At 55.9% G+C, this 14,866-nt stretch overlaps 1 protein-coding gene across 7 annotated transcripts in view; it reads left to right on the top strand.

The window, feature by feature from the left end:
* The first annotated feature begins 1,501 nt into the window (after positions 1–1,501).
* Positions 1,502–14,866, top strand: part of agap1 (ArfGAP with GTPase domain, ankyrin repeat and PH domain 1) — a 165,016-nt gene continuing 151,651 nt past the window's right edge. For 3 of the 7 annotated variants that reach the window (XM_039755134.1, XM_039755133.1, XM_039755132.1), the window contains exon 1: positions 1,502–2,324. In XM_039755134.1, coding sequence (XP_039611068.1) covers positions 2,162–2,324 — 163 coding nt within the window. In that variant the 5' untranslated portion in view covers positions 1,502–2,161. The remainder of the gene's footprint in view (positions 2,325–14,866) is intronic. The other 4 variants (XM_039755136.1, XM_039755135.1, XM_039755137.1 and 1 more) reach the window with 3 other exon arrangements.

Here is a 14,866-nt window from a genome sequence, read left to right as displayed (position 1 = left end):
GGACACCGGGCCTCCTGCTTCACTGACTGGGCACCGGGCTGCCTGCTTCACTGACTGGGCCGTCTGCTTCACTGACCGGGCATCGGGCCTCCTGCTTCACTGACCGGGCACCGGGCTGCCTGCTTCACTGACTGGACACCGGGCCTCCTGCTTCACTGACTGGGCCGTCTGCTTCACTGACCGGGCACCGGGCCTCCTGCTTCACTGACTGGACACCGGGCTGCCTGCTTCACTGACTGGGCCGTCTGCTTCACTGACTGGGCCACCTGCTTCACTGACTGGGCCGCCTGCTTCACTGACCGGGCACCGGGCCGCCTGCTTCGCTGACTGGGCCGCCTGGTTCACTGACCGGGCATCGGGCCGCCTGCTTCACTGACCGGGCACTGGGCCCACCTTTTTTTTTTTGTGTGTGTCTTATTATTTATTTGGCGTCAGTATAAAGACAGAGTTGCCCTCAGGACTTGTCGCCCACTGCATTTGTTCTCCACAACCCCCAGTTCTATCAGTAATGGCACTGATGTGACCCACGCTGGCTGGCTGGCTGGCTGGCTGGCAGGTCCCTCTGTAAGGTGGCCGCTGAGTGCCCATCACGCCATATTTTTATACTTACCACTGCGGACCCCCAATAGCTGAACAGACTTCCTTCACTAGGGTACAGCACCGAGTGCTCGCCATTTTTAAAGTTCACGTTGACTTCTGAACGCTGATAAACTTCGGCAGCGACACTTTAACATGTGAACGTCAACGTCTTCATCCCCCCACGGGACATCGCGTTTGGAGCTTCTGAAAGGTGACATCACATCTGCGACCCCCGCCCTCGTCGCCAGCGTCCCAGCGACACAACAAATAAACCTGACGGCGCCGTCGGCCGTTTTTGCTCTTCGATGCCCCAAAGTCCTTCACTACTCACCCCGAGGTGGCGGCCATGACATTGCCACGGCGCTCTTCTTGCCCGTTTTCTTTTGCGTTCGGAGGGCTTTGCGACCTTCCTCTTGCCGCTCCAGCTGTGTTGATCACTCAGACTCCATTTTGCCGAATGAAGTCCAAACTGCATAAAGAAATGCGGACCAAGTGACGAGAAGGAGTGTCCTTAGGCGAATTCTTAGGGGCTTCGGGGCGTAACGGCACCAAAAATCCGCAGCTCGGCTCTGCCTGGCCTGGCCTGGCCTGGTTCCACTTGGTTCCTGTTGTGGTGAAAAACCTTCACACTGGACTACAGCGTCGCTTACAGTACATGTGGCTAGCAATATGGCGAATTCGGACATTTACCTTTTTTTTTTCCACAGCTAACTTTGAGATGCAAACACTCCACGACGTTACGTCCCGGCCGGGAGAAATCAGAAGCAACCCTTTAAAAAGTCTCTGAAATAATGAAGGGCGAGCAGGCATCTTGCGGAGCGGCCGCCTTCGCTCTCTCCCGGCCGCGCCGCAGCCCGCCAAAACTACAAGTCCCAGGAGGCACCGCGCGGCTCCTGCTCCTCACGGCGTCCTCGGGAATGAGCGGGCGCGGTGACGTCGTCAGGATAGAGCAGCAGGAATCCGGAGTTGGTGGCAGGAGAGGGGCGCAGATTTCTCTCGCGGCAGGGAGAATCTCGGCCAGGAATTCGCAGGAATGTTTATTAGCGCTAACTGCGAAAGAGTAACGTCCAGAAACCCCGCGTGGGAGTGAGGCTCGGCACCAATGGATCAGCGAGCGGCCGGGATGCGCGAGCGGCACGGCTTGCCGGGAAGCTGCTGACTTACCTGGGAGGCGAGCCTGTTCTTTTCCTTGAACGATCCAGCGTTGTGTTTTGGTTTGTTGTTTTTTTTTTGTCATTTTTTTTTTAATTATTATTATTTTCTTGAACTCCCCCCCCCCTCCTCCTCCTTCACCGAGAGCACGAGATCTGCTGGAGGAACGAACTGAGTGGAGTGTCCGCCGGGAGGCGGCTATGGGGTGGGAGCGCCGGGCCGCCTTCAGCAGGGGCACTCGGATCGGTGCGGCGGCTCTGCGGCGCTGAGCCGGGGCTCGCGTTCTGGAGTCTGAGCCTGCCAGAGGAGATCGATTGAAGGAAATCCAGGAAAGGAAAGTGAGGAGCGCGCGTGTATCGCGGTCACAGTTTGGATTGAAAGAGACGGACGTTGGCGTCTGTGCGGAACATTTTCCGACAACACCGGGGGGATGAATTACCAGCAGCACCTGGCCAATTCGGCCGCCATCCGAGCCGAGATCCAGCGCTTCGAGTCGGTCCATCCCAACATCTACTCCATCTACGAGCTGCTGGAGCGGGTGGAGGAGCCCATTCTGCAGAACCAGATCCGAGATCACGTCATCGCCATCGAAGGTAAGGCTCGAGTCCTTTCTGCAGGGCGCACGCCGGGGATTGCGTGGGACGGACGGACGGACGGACGGAGGGAGGGAGGGACGGGACGGGACGGGACGGGGAGGGGAGCCTTGACGAGAAGAAAAGTTGAGCTTCGCAGCTGACGGCCGCCTCGTGGAGCTCGGCCGGCCTGTCTGTTTACACTCGCCCCGCTTTCCTTGTGGAGGTGTCAGTGTCACAGGCTGCACGAGGACAGCCGGGGCAGGGAGGCAGAAACGGAGGGAGGGGACTGAGATCTTGTGCGGGGGCAAACCGCCGCAGCCACCTGGGGCTTTGGGGAGCCGCTCGGTTCGGCAGGCAGACCCGGGCTTTGTTGAAGTTCGGGGCCTCGCGGGCCAGCGACGGGGGGCGAGGAGGGGGTCTCTCCAGAGAGCAGGCAGATGCTCCCTGCTGTCTCGCTCGTTAGGCTATTTAGAGCGCAGGCAGATGGCGTGGCTCTGTGGCTTCACCTGCCCGCCTGCCACCCCCACTGGGATCTGTGACTCGACAGGGACGCCCTTTGGGGGGCTTATCTGATTGAATGGCAGGTAGTGTCCAGGAGAGGCCTGTGCCAACCGCTGATGGGGCAGCATTGTGAGCACCTCAAGGTTTGCTGGTTCGTGGTCAGCCTTGTGGTAAGTTTGAAATCGGAGCCCATCGGTGCCCCTTTGCTCGCTCAGGTGGGTGAGTCAAGCTGGAGAGGATTCAGCCTTGCCTTGGCAGGCCACTCATCGCAGAGGCTGCCCGGGTGCCCTCCCGCTCATGATGCCAGCATCACAACACTGCTAGGACGGGCACTTGCATTCAGGTGTGCATTTCAGGAAGTTGTTGTTCTCCTTTTGCCAGCCCACCTGTTTGTTTTGTGTGCCGCCGTGCCCGTTGTTCAGCCTGCAAAATGGAGTCCTGATGGGTCAAACTGGCATTAATGGCCTCGGATGATTTGGAGACAGGACCCCATTGTCTGTGCCCGTCTCAACGAGGCCAGGGCGTCTCCAGTGGACGCTGGCAGCCCAGCTCATTTTGCACGAGTTGAGGGCGCGCAGCTCTGGGATGGATTGAGCTGCCTTATCAGGAGGCAGGCAGGCAGGCAGGCAGGCAGGCGGTCAGCTGGGAAAAGTCCAAGGGGTGTGTTTATAGCCCCCCGTGCTGATTGTAAAAGAGCACAGCGGGGGGGTGCCAGGTGAGGCCGAGGGGGTCTCGCAGTTGGCCTCTCGTTTTCACTTCTCGATGGCGGTGCTGCATTGTGTTTGCTGCGTCTGAATGTGTCAGCTTACTGTAACTGGAGACGCCCGAGAGGCTGCGGCAGGGCTGGGCAGGCGGGCAGAGGCAGCAGGAGGACTCGCCGCGTCGGGCTGGCTGGGTGACCAGACTGTCACCTTACTTTGGGGGTCCCTGTGTATGCTGATCACAAGAGGGCATGAAGGCCCTCGACTCAGAGCTGACGGGTGGCACATTGGCATCGATGTGGTTTGTCACTATGAAAGGCGCTATATGAATGGCATTTGGTGCCCGCCCTGCCTGCTCCACGATTTCCTTTGCCTTTCACTGCCGCTGGGTGTGTGGCGCCCCCTGGTGAATTGACGGGGACAGACGTGGACTGCCGCAGGGACCGATGGCTGCACTGGCTGTGCCCTTGGGCTGTGGTGGTCTCGACACAGGAAGCACAAAGTAAGATGGCAGCATGCTTTGGGCCGCTGGGCTTGGCTACACGACGACTCTTATATAGCGCCTTTCTCTATAGGCCCTCAAGAATGTCGGCCACTCGCCTGTCCTGTCCCACCGTCCCCAGCGGCTGTTATTGTCACACAAAATGTGCAGATTGCCGAGTCTGAGAAGTCCGATGCACAAGCAGCACCCTGGTGGTCCCGCTCTTCATTAATGGTCCAACTGGTGGTCCTCGCACATGTGACCAGGGGACTCCGTTACCGAGGCGCCGAGAGACTCTTGCGATGGCCGCCTGCTTCACAACAGACACATAAAAACGGAGACACGGCTGTGGCCTGGCATTTGGGGCGCTCACCGCCCGCTGTGACGTCACGAGTAGTGCCAATGGCTGCCTGTCGCTTTTCAAGCCCACTTGTTTTCATTTCGGGGTTGCAGGAAGCTGATGCCCGTCAGAGCGCAGTGTGGGCACCAGCCATTCATGGAGTCGCCAGTCAATTTCGGGCATTGATCCGAGTCTCGGCATGCTGCCCGATTTCATTGTCCCCGTGTGTCACAGATGGTGGCTGTCGGTGGTCGTCGTCCATCTTAGGCTGGCGCTCACCGTCCGCTCACGCAGCTCACTTTCATTCGGCCAGAACACAAATGCAGGATTCTTCCCGGCGGTGGCGGTGGCGGTGGCGGTTGCCCTTTGACCTTTACTCCATGCCATTTGTCACTCGTCCCCTGACTGACTCATTTTTTCCGTCTAAATTTAACTTTTGTGCTGGATGGTCTTTCCTTTTTTTTTTGTTTTTGTTTTTGCTGTCTTGACGTCACATCTCAGGGTGACCTTGTGGCCATCTGAGGGACAGGCAGAAGACCTCCTTGAGCCCGAGTGCCCACGTGCAGTTATGGCATGTCAGACGCTGAGTGCCCCGCTAAAGACACGGGTGACATTCGACGCACGACGTGAGGGAACTGGTAAAGAAGCATGGCACACAAGCCTTCCCTGGCGTCGGGATGGGCAGCAGCAGCGAGCCTTGGTGCCACTGCTTCCCATGGTGGGTGTCCTCCGAGTGTTGGAGTGTGCCGTGCCACTTTTGATAGCGGGTGAGGCAGGCAGGCCTCTGTGTGTGTGTATGGTGTCTGATGCCAGCTTTGATGCCCATCTGCTGTGGTGGACCGCTGTGCCATATGGGTGTAGAGTGGATTTTAGAAAGTAAGTGGGTGCATGGCACCAGATGGCCATTTAGGTGGTGCAGTGCCAGGCTGCCACAGGTAGTCAGCTGTCGTCTTGTTGTTTGGTGCACAAAGCCTGAGATCACACGAGTCACCGTGAACTTGGCATTGTATTTAGGGTGGTGCCTACCGCTCTGTGCCCAATGCAGAGACATGGAAGAGAATGTGAAGGATGGGCACTGTATAAAGTACACACTGATGACACTTTAATCGATAGCTTACCCTGGCAATGTGCCCCCTAGTGGTGGCACACCAGTCTAGCACCTTCTCTCCGTGTTTAATGTAGGATGTGAGGGCCCAGCAGCATCGGGCACAGGGCAGATGCCAGTCCCTGCCAGCATGTTGGGGATCCACCTGAGGCTCCTTCTGCTTTATACTTTAAAAACATGCCATGTTTGGGCCCCTTTGACCCTGGCATCACTTGAACAACTGGGGGCTGTGCGCGTGGCAAGAGGGCTATCTGCCTTGCTGCCCGAGTCTGTGCATGGAAGGAGCTTTTGAGCGGACCACCTGGGGGGCTCAGTGGGGAAGAGGTGGATGATTATTGATCGGTAAAGTCCAGTGGTGGTCCTTGGGCACATCAAAAGTGGGTCAGCTTGCTCAGGAGGCTCTGGCTGACCGCTGCCCAGAGTGCCACCAGCGAGCAGTGCCAATTGACGTGAGCAGATTTATGCTTCATGGTCCGTGATTCAGGGTCTGTCTATATAGCGCCTTTCACATGGACGTCGTGCATCACCTCTGCAGTGCCCGCCCTCCTGGCTGTATTCGGCCCCTCCCAACTTGGCTCGATGCCCGCCATCTCTTTAGTGCGGCCTGAGCAGCTGGCCGTTTAACTCGATTTGATCCTCTGATGCTTTTAGCTCATTATCTGAGTTCTCGGCCGTAAATTCTGCTGTCCTGACCCTCCTGTAGCTGAGCGGCTCGGTGGTCCGCCCGTCATGGCAGTGAGTCATAAAGCCGCCCAAATTCCCGTTTTTCCTGCAGTTGCCAGGATTGCCATCCGCCCTCCACCATCGCGCACATCGTTAAGTCCAACGGCAAACGCCGGGCACCCTGCTGCTCCTCGCCGAGGTCCGGTGGGCCCTGGGTAATGAGGTCTGCCGACTTTGGACATCGAGCTGAGCCTGGCATGGGGCCACAGAGCGGTCACTTGTGGTCCAGTGAATGAGCAGGGGGGGCAGTAAAGCGGATGTCGCCAGCTGTACCGGTCATCAGGTGCGGACCACGCTGTGGGTGGTCTCAGCAGGCTGCCGATTGTACAGAAGGGCTTGTGGTGTGTGAGCTGGCCAGAGGGGGTGTAAGGACTGGCATGTGCCCACCCTGTCGTGTCCGTGGGTTGCAGGACTTGAACACAAACCTCGTGACCCGGTGTCCATCTGTCTGTCTGTCCCTTCAAGACACGGCCGTTCTGAACTGCTGGGACAATCTCGTACCCGCTCTCTCGGAGGACACCTGGAGGTGGCAGCCCTGCCCGCTACATTGCCGTGCCAGCTAGGAGTGCAGAGGTCACAGCACATTGGCACGCCTGGCACATTTGGTTGCGAGTGAAAGGCGCCACATTAACAACTGTGTGAATTAAAGTGAGTGGTGGGCACAATAGGAGGGGCAGAGGAGGCTGGCAGCTTACAGGAAGTGACTTTTAAAGTGCCAGGGAGGCAGGTTGGCAGTGCTAGTGCTGCCAGTTGACTCCTGGATGCCCATTGGATCTGGCAGAGCGTGTAATTACAGTGCTGTATATAGCGCCTTTCACAGAGGGTCTGGATGCATCACGTGACATGGGCACTGCCGAGCCACTAGGGGTCCCCTGGCCTACTATGGAGGGTCTGTCACCTCCTTTTAATTCCCGGCTCCTCCCCCCTTTTTCCCGCTTTGCTCTCCTTGAAAGGCACTATATTCAAAGAGAGCGTGTGTGGCACAGTGTGCCTGCTTTATACCAAGTCAGCTTGATTGTCTGCCACCTCTGAATTTCGGGAGTGTGTCGTGTGCCCGGCTGGCCACGCCTTCTGATCTGGGCGCCCAAGCTTTTTGTTCCATTGACCCCTGACGTAAAGCTGCTGAAAGTGTCCCCATCCCAGCTTCCCCGCTCCCCATCCCATGGGGGGTTTTAATTGGATGGAAGACGTGAACACCTTGGAAACGGAGCCCATTGTCTGCCCCGGACGTCTGTAGGCAGGTGAGGCGCCGCACACCTGAGACCCACTGTGTCCCTGTGGGCACACTCTGCTTGGCATCTGTCTTTGTCTTTTATGCCACCCTATCTGAGATACTAGCTCAGACTGTCTTGCTGCTTTGCGCCCGGCCTTGGCATGTTCGGTTAAAGCTGTGCCAGCGACCTTTGTCTCGGCCGGCCGCTCTGTTGCAGTTGGTGGGCAGCAAAAGGAGTCCAGTGAAGGCCATCTTGACTTGTGTGACACGCAGCGTTGGCGTCATGGAAGACGGAGTGCACAAACGGGCACACAGCACACACAGCAGCACCTGTTCATTCTATTGGGTGTTCAGCAATTGTCTGGCACCAAATGCCCATCGAGGGTCTGCTCCTGCTGTGATTAGCTGTGCCCTGGCAGACCCTCCTGCGGGGGAGGCGAGTTTGATGCCCTGACAACCACACTTACTTGAATAGGAGTTCAGCCCTGCACACACAGGGGGTGCGACTGGCACGTCTCAGTCTTCTCCTTCGTCATTGGACATGCCTAGACCAGCTCACCAAGTGGCAGGGATCCCAAAACCGGACCAGTGAGATGGCATTTGAAGCCTGCAGGTGGCGCTGCACCCCACTTCAGATACTGGTTTGTCCAGCGGGGGTCTGCTCATCTGGTTAAAATTTTATTTGTGGCCAAGCATCAGGTAACCGAGGTTTGTTTCATGCCATACCCCAGTCATAGTGGGCACCCTTGTGTCATGCCACATCCGTCATTCTGCCCCAGACTTGTAATAATGGAAGGCACTATACAGCAGCATAGCAGAATGATGGCAGCCCAATTAGAGCAACTCCTCCCCGATTGTGCCATGCCCATATATGGAGTGGAGTGGGTGGAGCCTGAGCGCGTCCCTCCCTTATAGAGCAATCCTATCAGGTTAGGACTTTGGCAGCCCCCAAGGTGCTGCCGTTTTTAATGCATTTATGACCTCCGCTGACTGGGGGGCTCTTTTCCGCGTAGTGGGCTCGCTTGGTCATCAGTGTCTCTGTTGGCACCCACCTTGGAATGTCGCACTCAGCTCACATAATTCCTGGATTTCTTGTTTGCTCTCAGGAAATTTGTCAACGCCTTCTGTGTTGGACGTGTCTGAGGACAGACAATGACATTACCTTCCAGGCGTGCCACCGCTGGGGACAAGGAAAAGAAGATAAGCAGTCAGGCAGGAAAGGGCAGACAAATTTACCAAGCCGCCTGGCATGGAGGTGGCAGGAGCAGCGAGCTGGGCAGCGGGGTCACTCTGGTGTTATGTAGCCCCCCCTGGGCAGTCACCTGCGTGTTTGTCCGGCGCGCTGTGTAGGTCACTTGTCCTGGTCACTTGCGGTCTAGCACAGGTGACTTTTAGGTGGCCCTTGGCAGTCCAGTCATGTCTTGCCCCCTGACCTCAGTGTGCCACGCATATTGGCGGTCTGCTTGAGGGCACCTTGTGGTCCCGGTCTGAGTTATATTGCTCCGTTCTGAGCCCAAAGTGAGGCATATTGACGTCTTATGTGTGCCCCTGGCACTGGTGTGTCCTGTCGGACGTTTTCTTACTCGGTAACTGGTGGCACCATAAGACGCCATATAATGAATCAGCTGACACAGTGAGACACACACACACACACACACACACACACACACGCCGGCCCTCACAGTGGACACGTGCCAAACCTACGTGGCAGTCGGTTAAAACCAAGTGCCAATTAGAAGGTTTGCAGCGCACAGCTGTCCACGTGCCCTGGCGCCGCCATGCCTTGAAGGTCTGTCTGTGGGGGTTCCCAACCCTCAGCCCCTCGTCCTGTCACTTTGGCTGTTGGTGGTCTCGCTGCCCTGGAAAGGCACTATATAAAGTACTCCGCTCCCCTGGGGGTCTGTGAAGGGCGCTATATTGGCATGGCATGAATGCAACACATGATTGTTGATGGACAGCTGGCACCCAGAGGATCATGGGAAGTGATGATGAGGAAGTCCGTTTGTTGTTCTTATGTTGTCTGCTGCTCCAAAAAAAAAAAGAGAAATCTGTGTAGTCGCCGAGGGAACGGGAAGTGACAGAAATGACCCTGGGTATTCAGAGTGACGTGACACTGTGTGACTGGGCCATGAAAGGCGCTATACACAATGTGGAACTGTGACACACAAAGATCCCCCCGACCCCACTGATTCCCCCGTGGAATCCACCTTGAAGTGGAAAGGCGCTATATACACTCGCTGCCTGTAATGGCCTCCCAGTGAAAGGCGCTATATACACTCGCTGCCTGTAATGGCCTCCCAGTGAAAGGCGCTATATGAGATGACAAGTCCCAGCCCTTACCTCTCACCGAGTCGTCCACTGCTTACCTCCTAAAGGTTCAGTAAGCCGACGAAGGCGCTATATAACATCCCACCTTTGTGGCTTTACACCCCATCGCCGACTTCCTCTGCTGGTGATTGTGTTGTAAAATGAAGGGATCGACTGTCCTGTGCCCGTGGCATTCGCTGTGACGGGTGCTACACGAGGCAGAGGCTCTCCGTTTTAGTCCCACCGTTGACTTGTCACTTCAGCAGTAAGCTGCGGTGTAGATCGATGTCCGTTGAAAGGCGCTATATAAATGGCCGTTTTGCAGGTGGTGGATCCTGGTGCCCTCCTAAGACATGAGCAGGAGATGCCATAAATGTGCCCTCAGATTGGGGTGCCCCGGATTTCAAATCTCATGCCTATTAGTCCTTCACCCTCAGTGGCTGACTCCAGATTTGCACTGTGCGGGTGGTTGGCTCCTGTCCTGCACAGAGGCTGCCAGGGCACGTTTAGGTAAGCGAGGCGTCCTGTTGCCATAGCCCAGTATTCTCTGTCAGTGTTGACTTCCCAAAGCTCTCCGTCGCACTTCACTCGGATTCTTATTGTCCGGCAGCACAGGAAGTGCAGCCATCCGGCGGACGCAAAGCAGGTGCAAAGTCCCCAGACGGGATGCCCAGTGGCGTCATTTAGGGAAGTGGAAGGAGGGGGAGGAGGAGAAAACCCAAATGGGCACAAAGTACACCCAGACACTGGCCGACTGGAACTTGAACCCGAGTCCAACTGGGCATGAGCTTGACAGATTGCGAAAGCTGAACTTGTATAGCGCCTTTCACAGTGGCCACATGAAGCTAACTGCACTGTCACCAAAGGCACGTGTGGTGGCATGGCGACTGCCAGTCTTTGCCCCGGTGCCATCACAAAGTGCTCTCAGAGGGGTTGGGTGCAGGTTTAAGTGGCACTGCTGACACCCGGTGCCCGGTTTAAGGCTTTTGGCTGGGTGGCTCATTACCTGTTCCAGCACCACCGTAAGTGCCCACCATGAAAGGCGCTCTGTTGCTTTGTTCTGACCCCTGTGTCATTTACCTCAGCGAGTGGACAGTCGTGAAGGTGGAAGTGCCGAGGGTGACAGCATGCGAGTGCCAGTGCCAATTAAAGCTTTTAAAGTGCCACTCAACGTGCTTTGCTTGGACTCCATCGGGTAGTGCCAGCTTGGGCCACTAGTCCACCGACTGCCCTGTGCTCAACTGGCTGCCCGTTTCCAGTCTGTCCTGCACATCGGAAATGTCCCCTCTGTCACGTTCCTTCAGACGGGGGTCCGTGGATGGCTCTGTGAACAGGTAGGCATTTGTGAAAGGCACTATATAAGAGGAGACTGGTCAGCCATAAGAAACTTTGTGCCTGCAGCAGGACCCTGCGTGCCTGTCCTGGGGTCCACAGCCTTCCGTCTGGGTGGGATGCCAGTCTGTCACAGGCACAGTGACACACACACCAAGGCTCCCCTGTATCAGAGTGACTTACGTGCCATGCCTGTGACGTCGGCCATGAGGTCACTATTACTGGACACATGTGGGGGTCCTGACCTGCCCTAAATGTGACCCTCTATGGTGCCCTTACCCAGAGAATGCAGTAGACATCTAGTGCCTTTCGAAGACAAGCACATCGTATGTGTACGCTGTGGGCCCTGGCATGGTGCCTTACAGCTGTTGGCATACATGCCCTCTTGTGACCTTTGTATAGCGCCTTTCTCCTTCCTCGTTTCTGTGACGTTACCATTGCAGAGTTCATCCCTGGTATGTTATATAGTGCCTTTCACAGTGACCAGCACTCCGTGACACCATACCCGTGATTCAGGACAGGTGACGCTAGTCAGTCATTGGGGGACGCCTTTCAATAGTGAGCATCGTCACCTCAGTCTGTCGAGAGCTCATTTAAGTGACTTGGGCCTTGAACTCCCTGGAGCTTTGAGTGGTGCCCCCATTTGCCATGGCCTGGAGGCCTCGGTCACCATCTCAACTGTGCCCACAGAATTTGTCCCAGAGGTGGATGTGACACCCAGCAGGCATTGAGCTGTCCCAGTGATCTGCCATGACATTTACTTGTCACTGTGTCCCTCCTGCCCTGTCTTGGCCCCCAGTTTGGCCATTTTGGGCGCTGCCAGAGCCACCTTGGTACTGTGTGTAGCGCTTCTCACACAAGAGCACATCAGGCTGCCCTGTGACTTTGCCACGGGACCGCGGATGAAGTTGTCTGCCGCTTCCTGGGCTGCCATTGTTGTGCAGCTGAGGCTCCCGGGCCTGCCGGCCGATTTCCGCCCCGCGCTGGCAGAAGGCCCTCCAAGTGCCGGAACTTTCCCCGGCTGAGCCGCATTGTTCTCGTCCTCGGAGGAAACAGCGGGGAAAAAAAAAAAGGAGCGAAGGCCGACGAAATGCAGAAAGCAGAGCTGAGGGGAGCACCTGTGGACGGCTCCCCAAGGAGGCATCTGCGCCAAGACGGCGGCTCGCTGCCAGGGCCGGACAATGGGCGCTCACAAGCAGCGCAGACGGAAAGAATGAGGGCCTTGTGCACCTCGCCACTGCGGGCTCGGCGTGCCAGGACACCGTCAGGCCCCACCAGTGAAAGTGAAGACATGATGGCCGCCGCTGTGAGACGAAGTGACCGTGACCAGGTGGCTGGGATGCACCTGGCCAGCAGAAGGACAGAGAGAGAAGTTGTTTCCGAGCATATAGCACCTTTTCAAGGATGGCATAACGGGGCCACTGCCCACGTCACCTGTCTGGCGGTCCTCTTTTCATGAGGTCACGTGGTCTGCATTTATATAGCGCTGAACGTTAAGCTGCCCACCAAGTTTTATATAGATGATGGGCACACATATATATAGTGCCTTTCACCAGGGTGGTCAGTAAGTCAGTCGGGTGCCTGGTCTTCTCTTTATATAGCGCCTTTCCTCCGATAGAACATCCCAAAGTGTTTGAGTGCCATCTTGCCATTTAAACGTGGACCCTTTTGTATGTGATATAGTGCCTTTCTTATTTGGGCACCGTGTGTTTAATGTCCAGTAGCAGGCGTGGAATCAAAGAGGCTAAGACGATGGGTGGAAAGGTGCGGGAGCCCGCCAGTGGTCTGGGGTAATGCCAGGCACAGCTGAGCCTTTTCATGCCAGGGTCAGGATGGAGCACAGTGAGGTGGGCGACTCGTGAGCACCATGTGAGCTCCTTGTACCCGCTGTGCCAGGGCCAAGATGGATCAGAGAGAGACTGTGTGTGTGGCCTGCTGGGCACAGGAGCTCTTTAGAAACATCGAGGACCCTTGATGATAGTTTGAGGAGCGATGCCAGAGGGGGCGGGGGGGGAATGCCGTGGGCCGTGGGCCGTGTGACCTTGAATCCCGGGACTTGTGGAATTCTGGGAAGCCCTGGAGAGCTCTAATGGCTATTGTCCAGAACGTCGACACGAATGACCTCATTTCGGAACGCAGATGAGAATTCCGAAGCATTTGGGATGTGAGACAAATAAACGACAGTGTGGGAAGAGGGCAACTGGGGGGGCGGGGCTGCTTTGCCCATCCCAAATAACTGGCGCGCTTTTCAGAACATTTGTAAGCTGGCATTCCTACTTCAGCTGTCACTCACCTCCACGCAAACATAAGGATAGGGGGTACTGATTGGGCAAAGGTCCCGTCCAGTTTTCAGATGGGCACTGCTGGCACAGGATGGGGGAATGGATTTGTGCAGGGCCACCCACAGGACCCATTGATGGTGATACCCTTGCCTCTGTCTGCAGTGCAATGGCACAGAAATACTGAGCAAATTTCACATCTTAGTTGGCACAAAAACTGAAGAGCCTGGCTGTTTGGCATTTCTTTCTGTCTATACCCCCAGTGTGCCAGGGTAGCCCCAAAGATCTGTCCTTGTTTGTTTTTGATGCGTCTCGTGTCCGTGTCTGGGTGGTCAAAGTAATTCAACTTGGAGTAGGTGGATGGCAGTTGGCAGTGCCATCCTGGGTGAGTGCCCTTTAATATTGAGCTCAGCATTGTACCTCAGTGCCGATGTGCGGGCACCCTGGCATAGGGGAAGCAGTCCTCCACAGCTTGTTGGTGCTTCAATATCCTGAGTGCCCTCTGGCATCTGCTTTACAAAGTGACTTGATGTTAATTGCAGGGTGCCCAAAATATACCCATCTTCTGATTACTATTGTGGTGCCCTGCTGCTGGGTAAAGTGGCATGGAAATCTGGTGTGCCCATTTTCATGCTTGTTGGCCCGTGGATTTGGGAATGGCATATTAATGCCACTGTGGTGCAGTTAAAGTCACAGATTGGGCATGCAAGGCAAGGCGCTATATGGATTTGTATCTCGTGGTTTCTCTTTGGACTCTTTCTGTGTCTGCGGTCTCACTCCATGCCATTGGGTGACCTGGTGACCCTGAGTGCTGCCCCTATGCCTGTTTGTCGAGGTGAAGTGTGGTCAATTGTATGCAGAGGCTGCCCGTCACCTTGCCACTGGTCACTCTGTCCTCTTAACATCTTTCATGCTGTCTGGCAGTTGTCACCGCTCTCCCCCATCCTAGGTAGCTGTGCCCGTGGTTCACCCAGGCCTTTCACTGTGGTGTCGGGTGTTTCTGAACCTTGGTTGCTGTGGTCCCTGCCAGTCAGTTCCTGAGTCTTTATGTCTTGGCACTGCCCATTAGCTTTTATTGTCTGTTGCGTTTGTCTTTTTCCATTGTGCCCAATGTTAGCTCCCATTTGTGCCCATTTCTCATAATTTCCTCTTATTGTGTTTGTGTGGCTCTCAACTTGGCATCTCAGATGAGAAGACCAGCGGGAGGCATGGCATACATGTGGGACTGGGGGCCACCAGCTTGGCATGATACTAGTCAGTAGAAGTGAGGGGGCCACTGAGCCCAGATGTGGTTTAAAAGGGGACGGACACTGCGTGGCACTGCTGCTGGCAGACACTTGTTTGTCTTGGACTTTGTGCCTGTTGTTTTTGGAATAATGGTGGAGACAGAGATGCCTTCTTGTGCCCGTCTTCACACCTAACTTGGTTTAATATTTGCTGTGTGATATCAAGTTTGTATGGGCATCTTTGGGGTTCTGTGCCACTGGAAAGCCTGCCGTGTCTGTCTTACCCACAGAAAAAGAAAAAAAAAACGCCTTGGCACTGGAACACTTTGATCATCTCCAAGAAATGGGCAAA

The sequence above is a fragment of the Polypterus senegalus genome, chromosome 6 (assembly GCF_016835505.1).
Source record: "Polypterus senegalus isolate Bchr_013 chromosome 6, ASM1683550v1, whole genome shotgun sequence".
Classification (NCBI taxonomy): domain Eukaryota; kingdom Metazoa; phylum Chordata; class Cladistia; order Polypteriformes; family Polypteridae; genus Polypterus; species Polypterus senegalus.
This window is presented reverse-complemented; position numbering and strand designations above follow the sequence as displayed.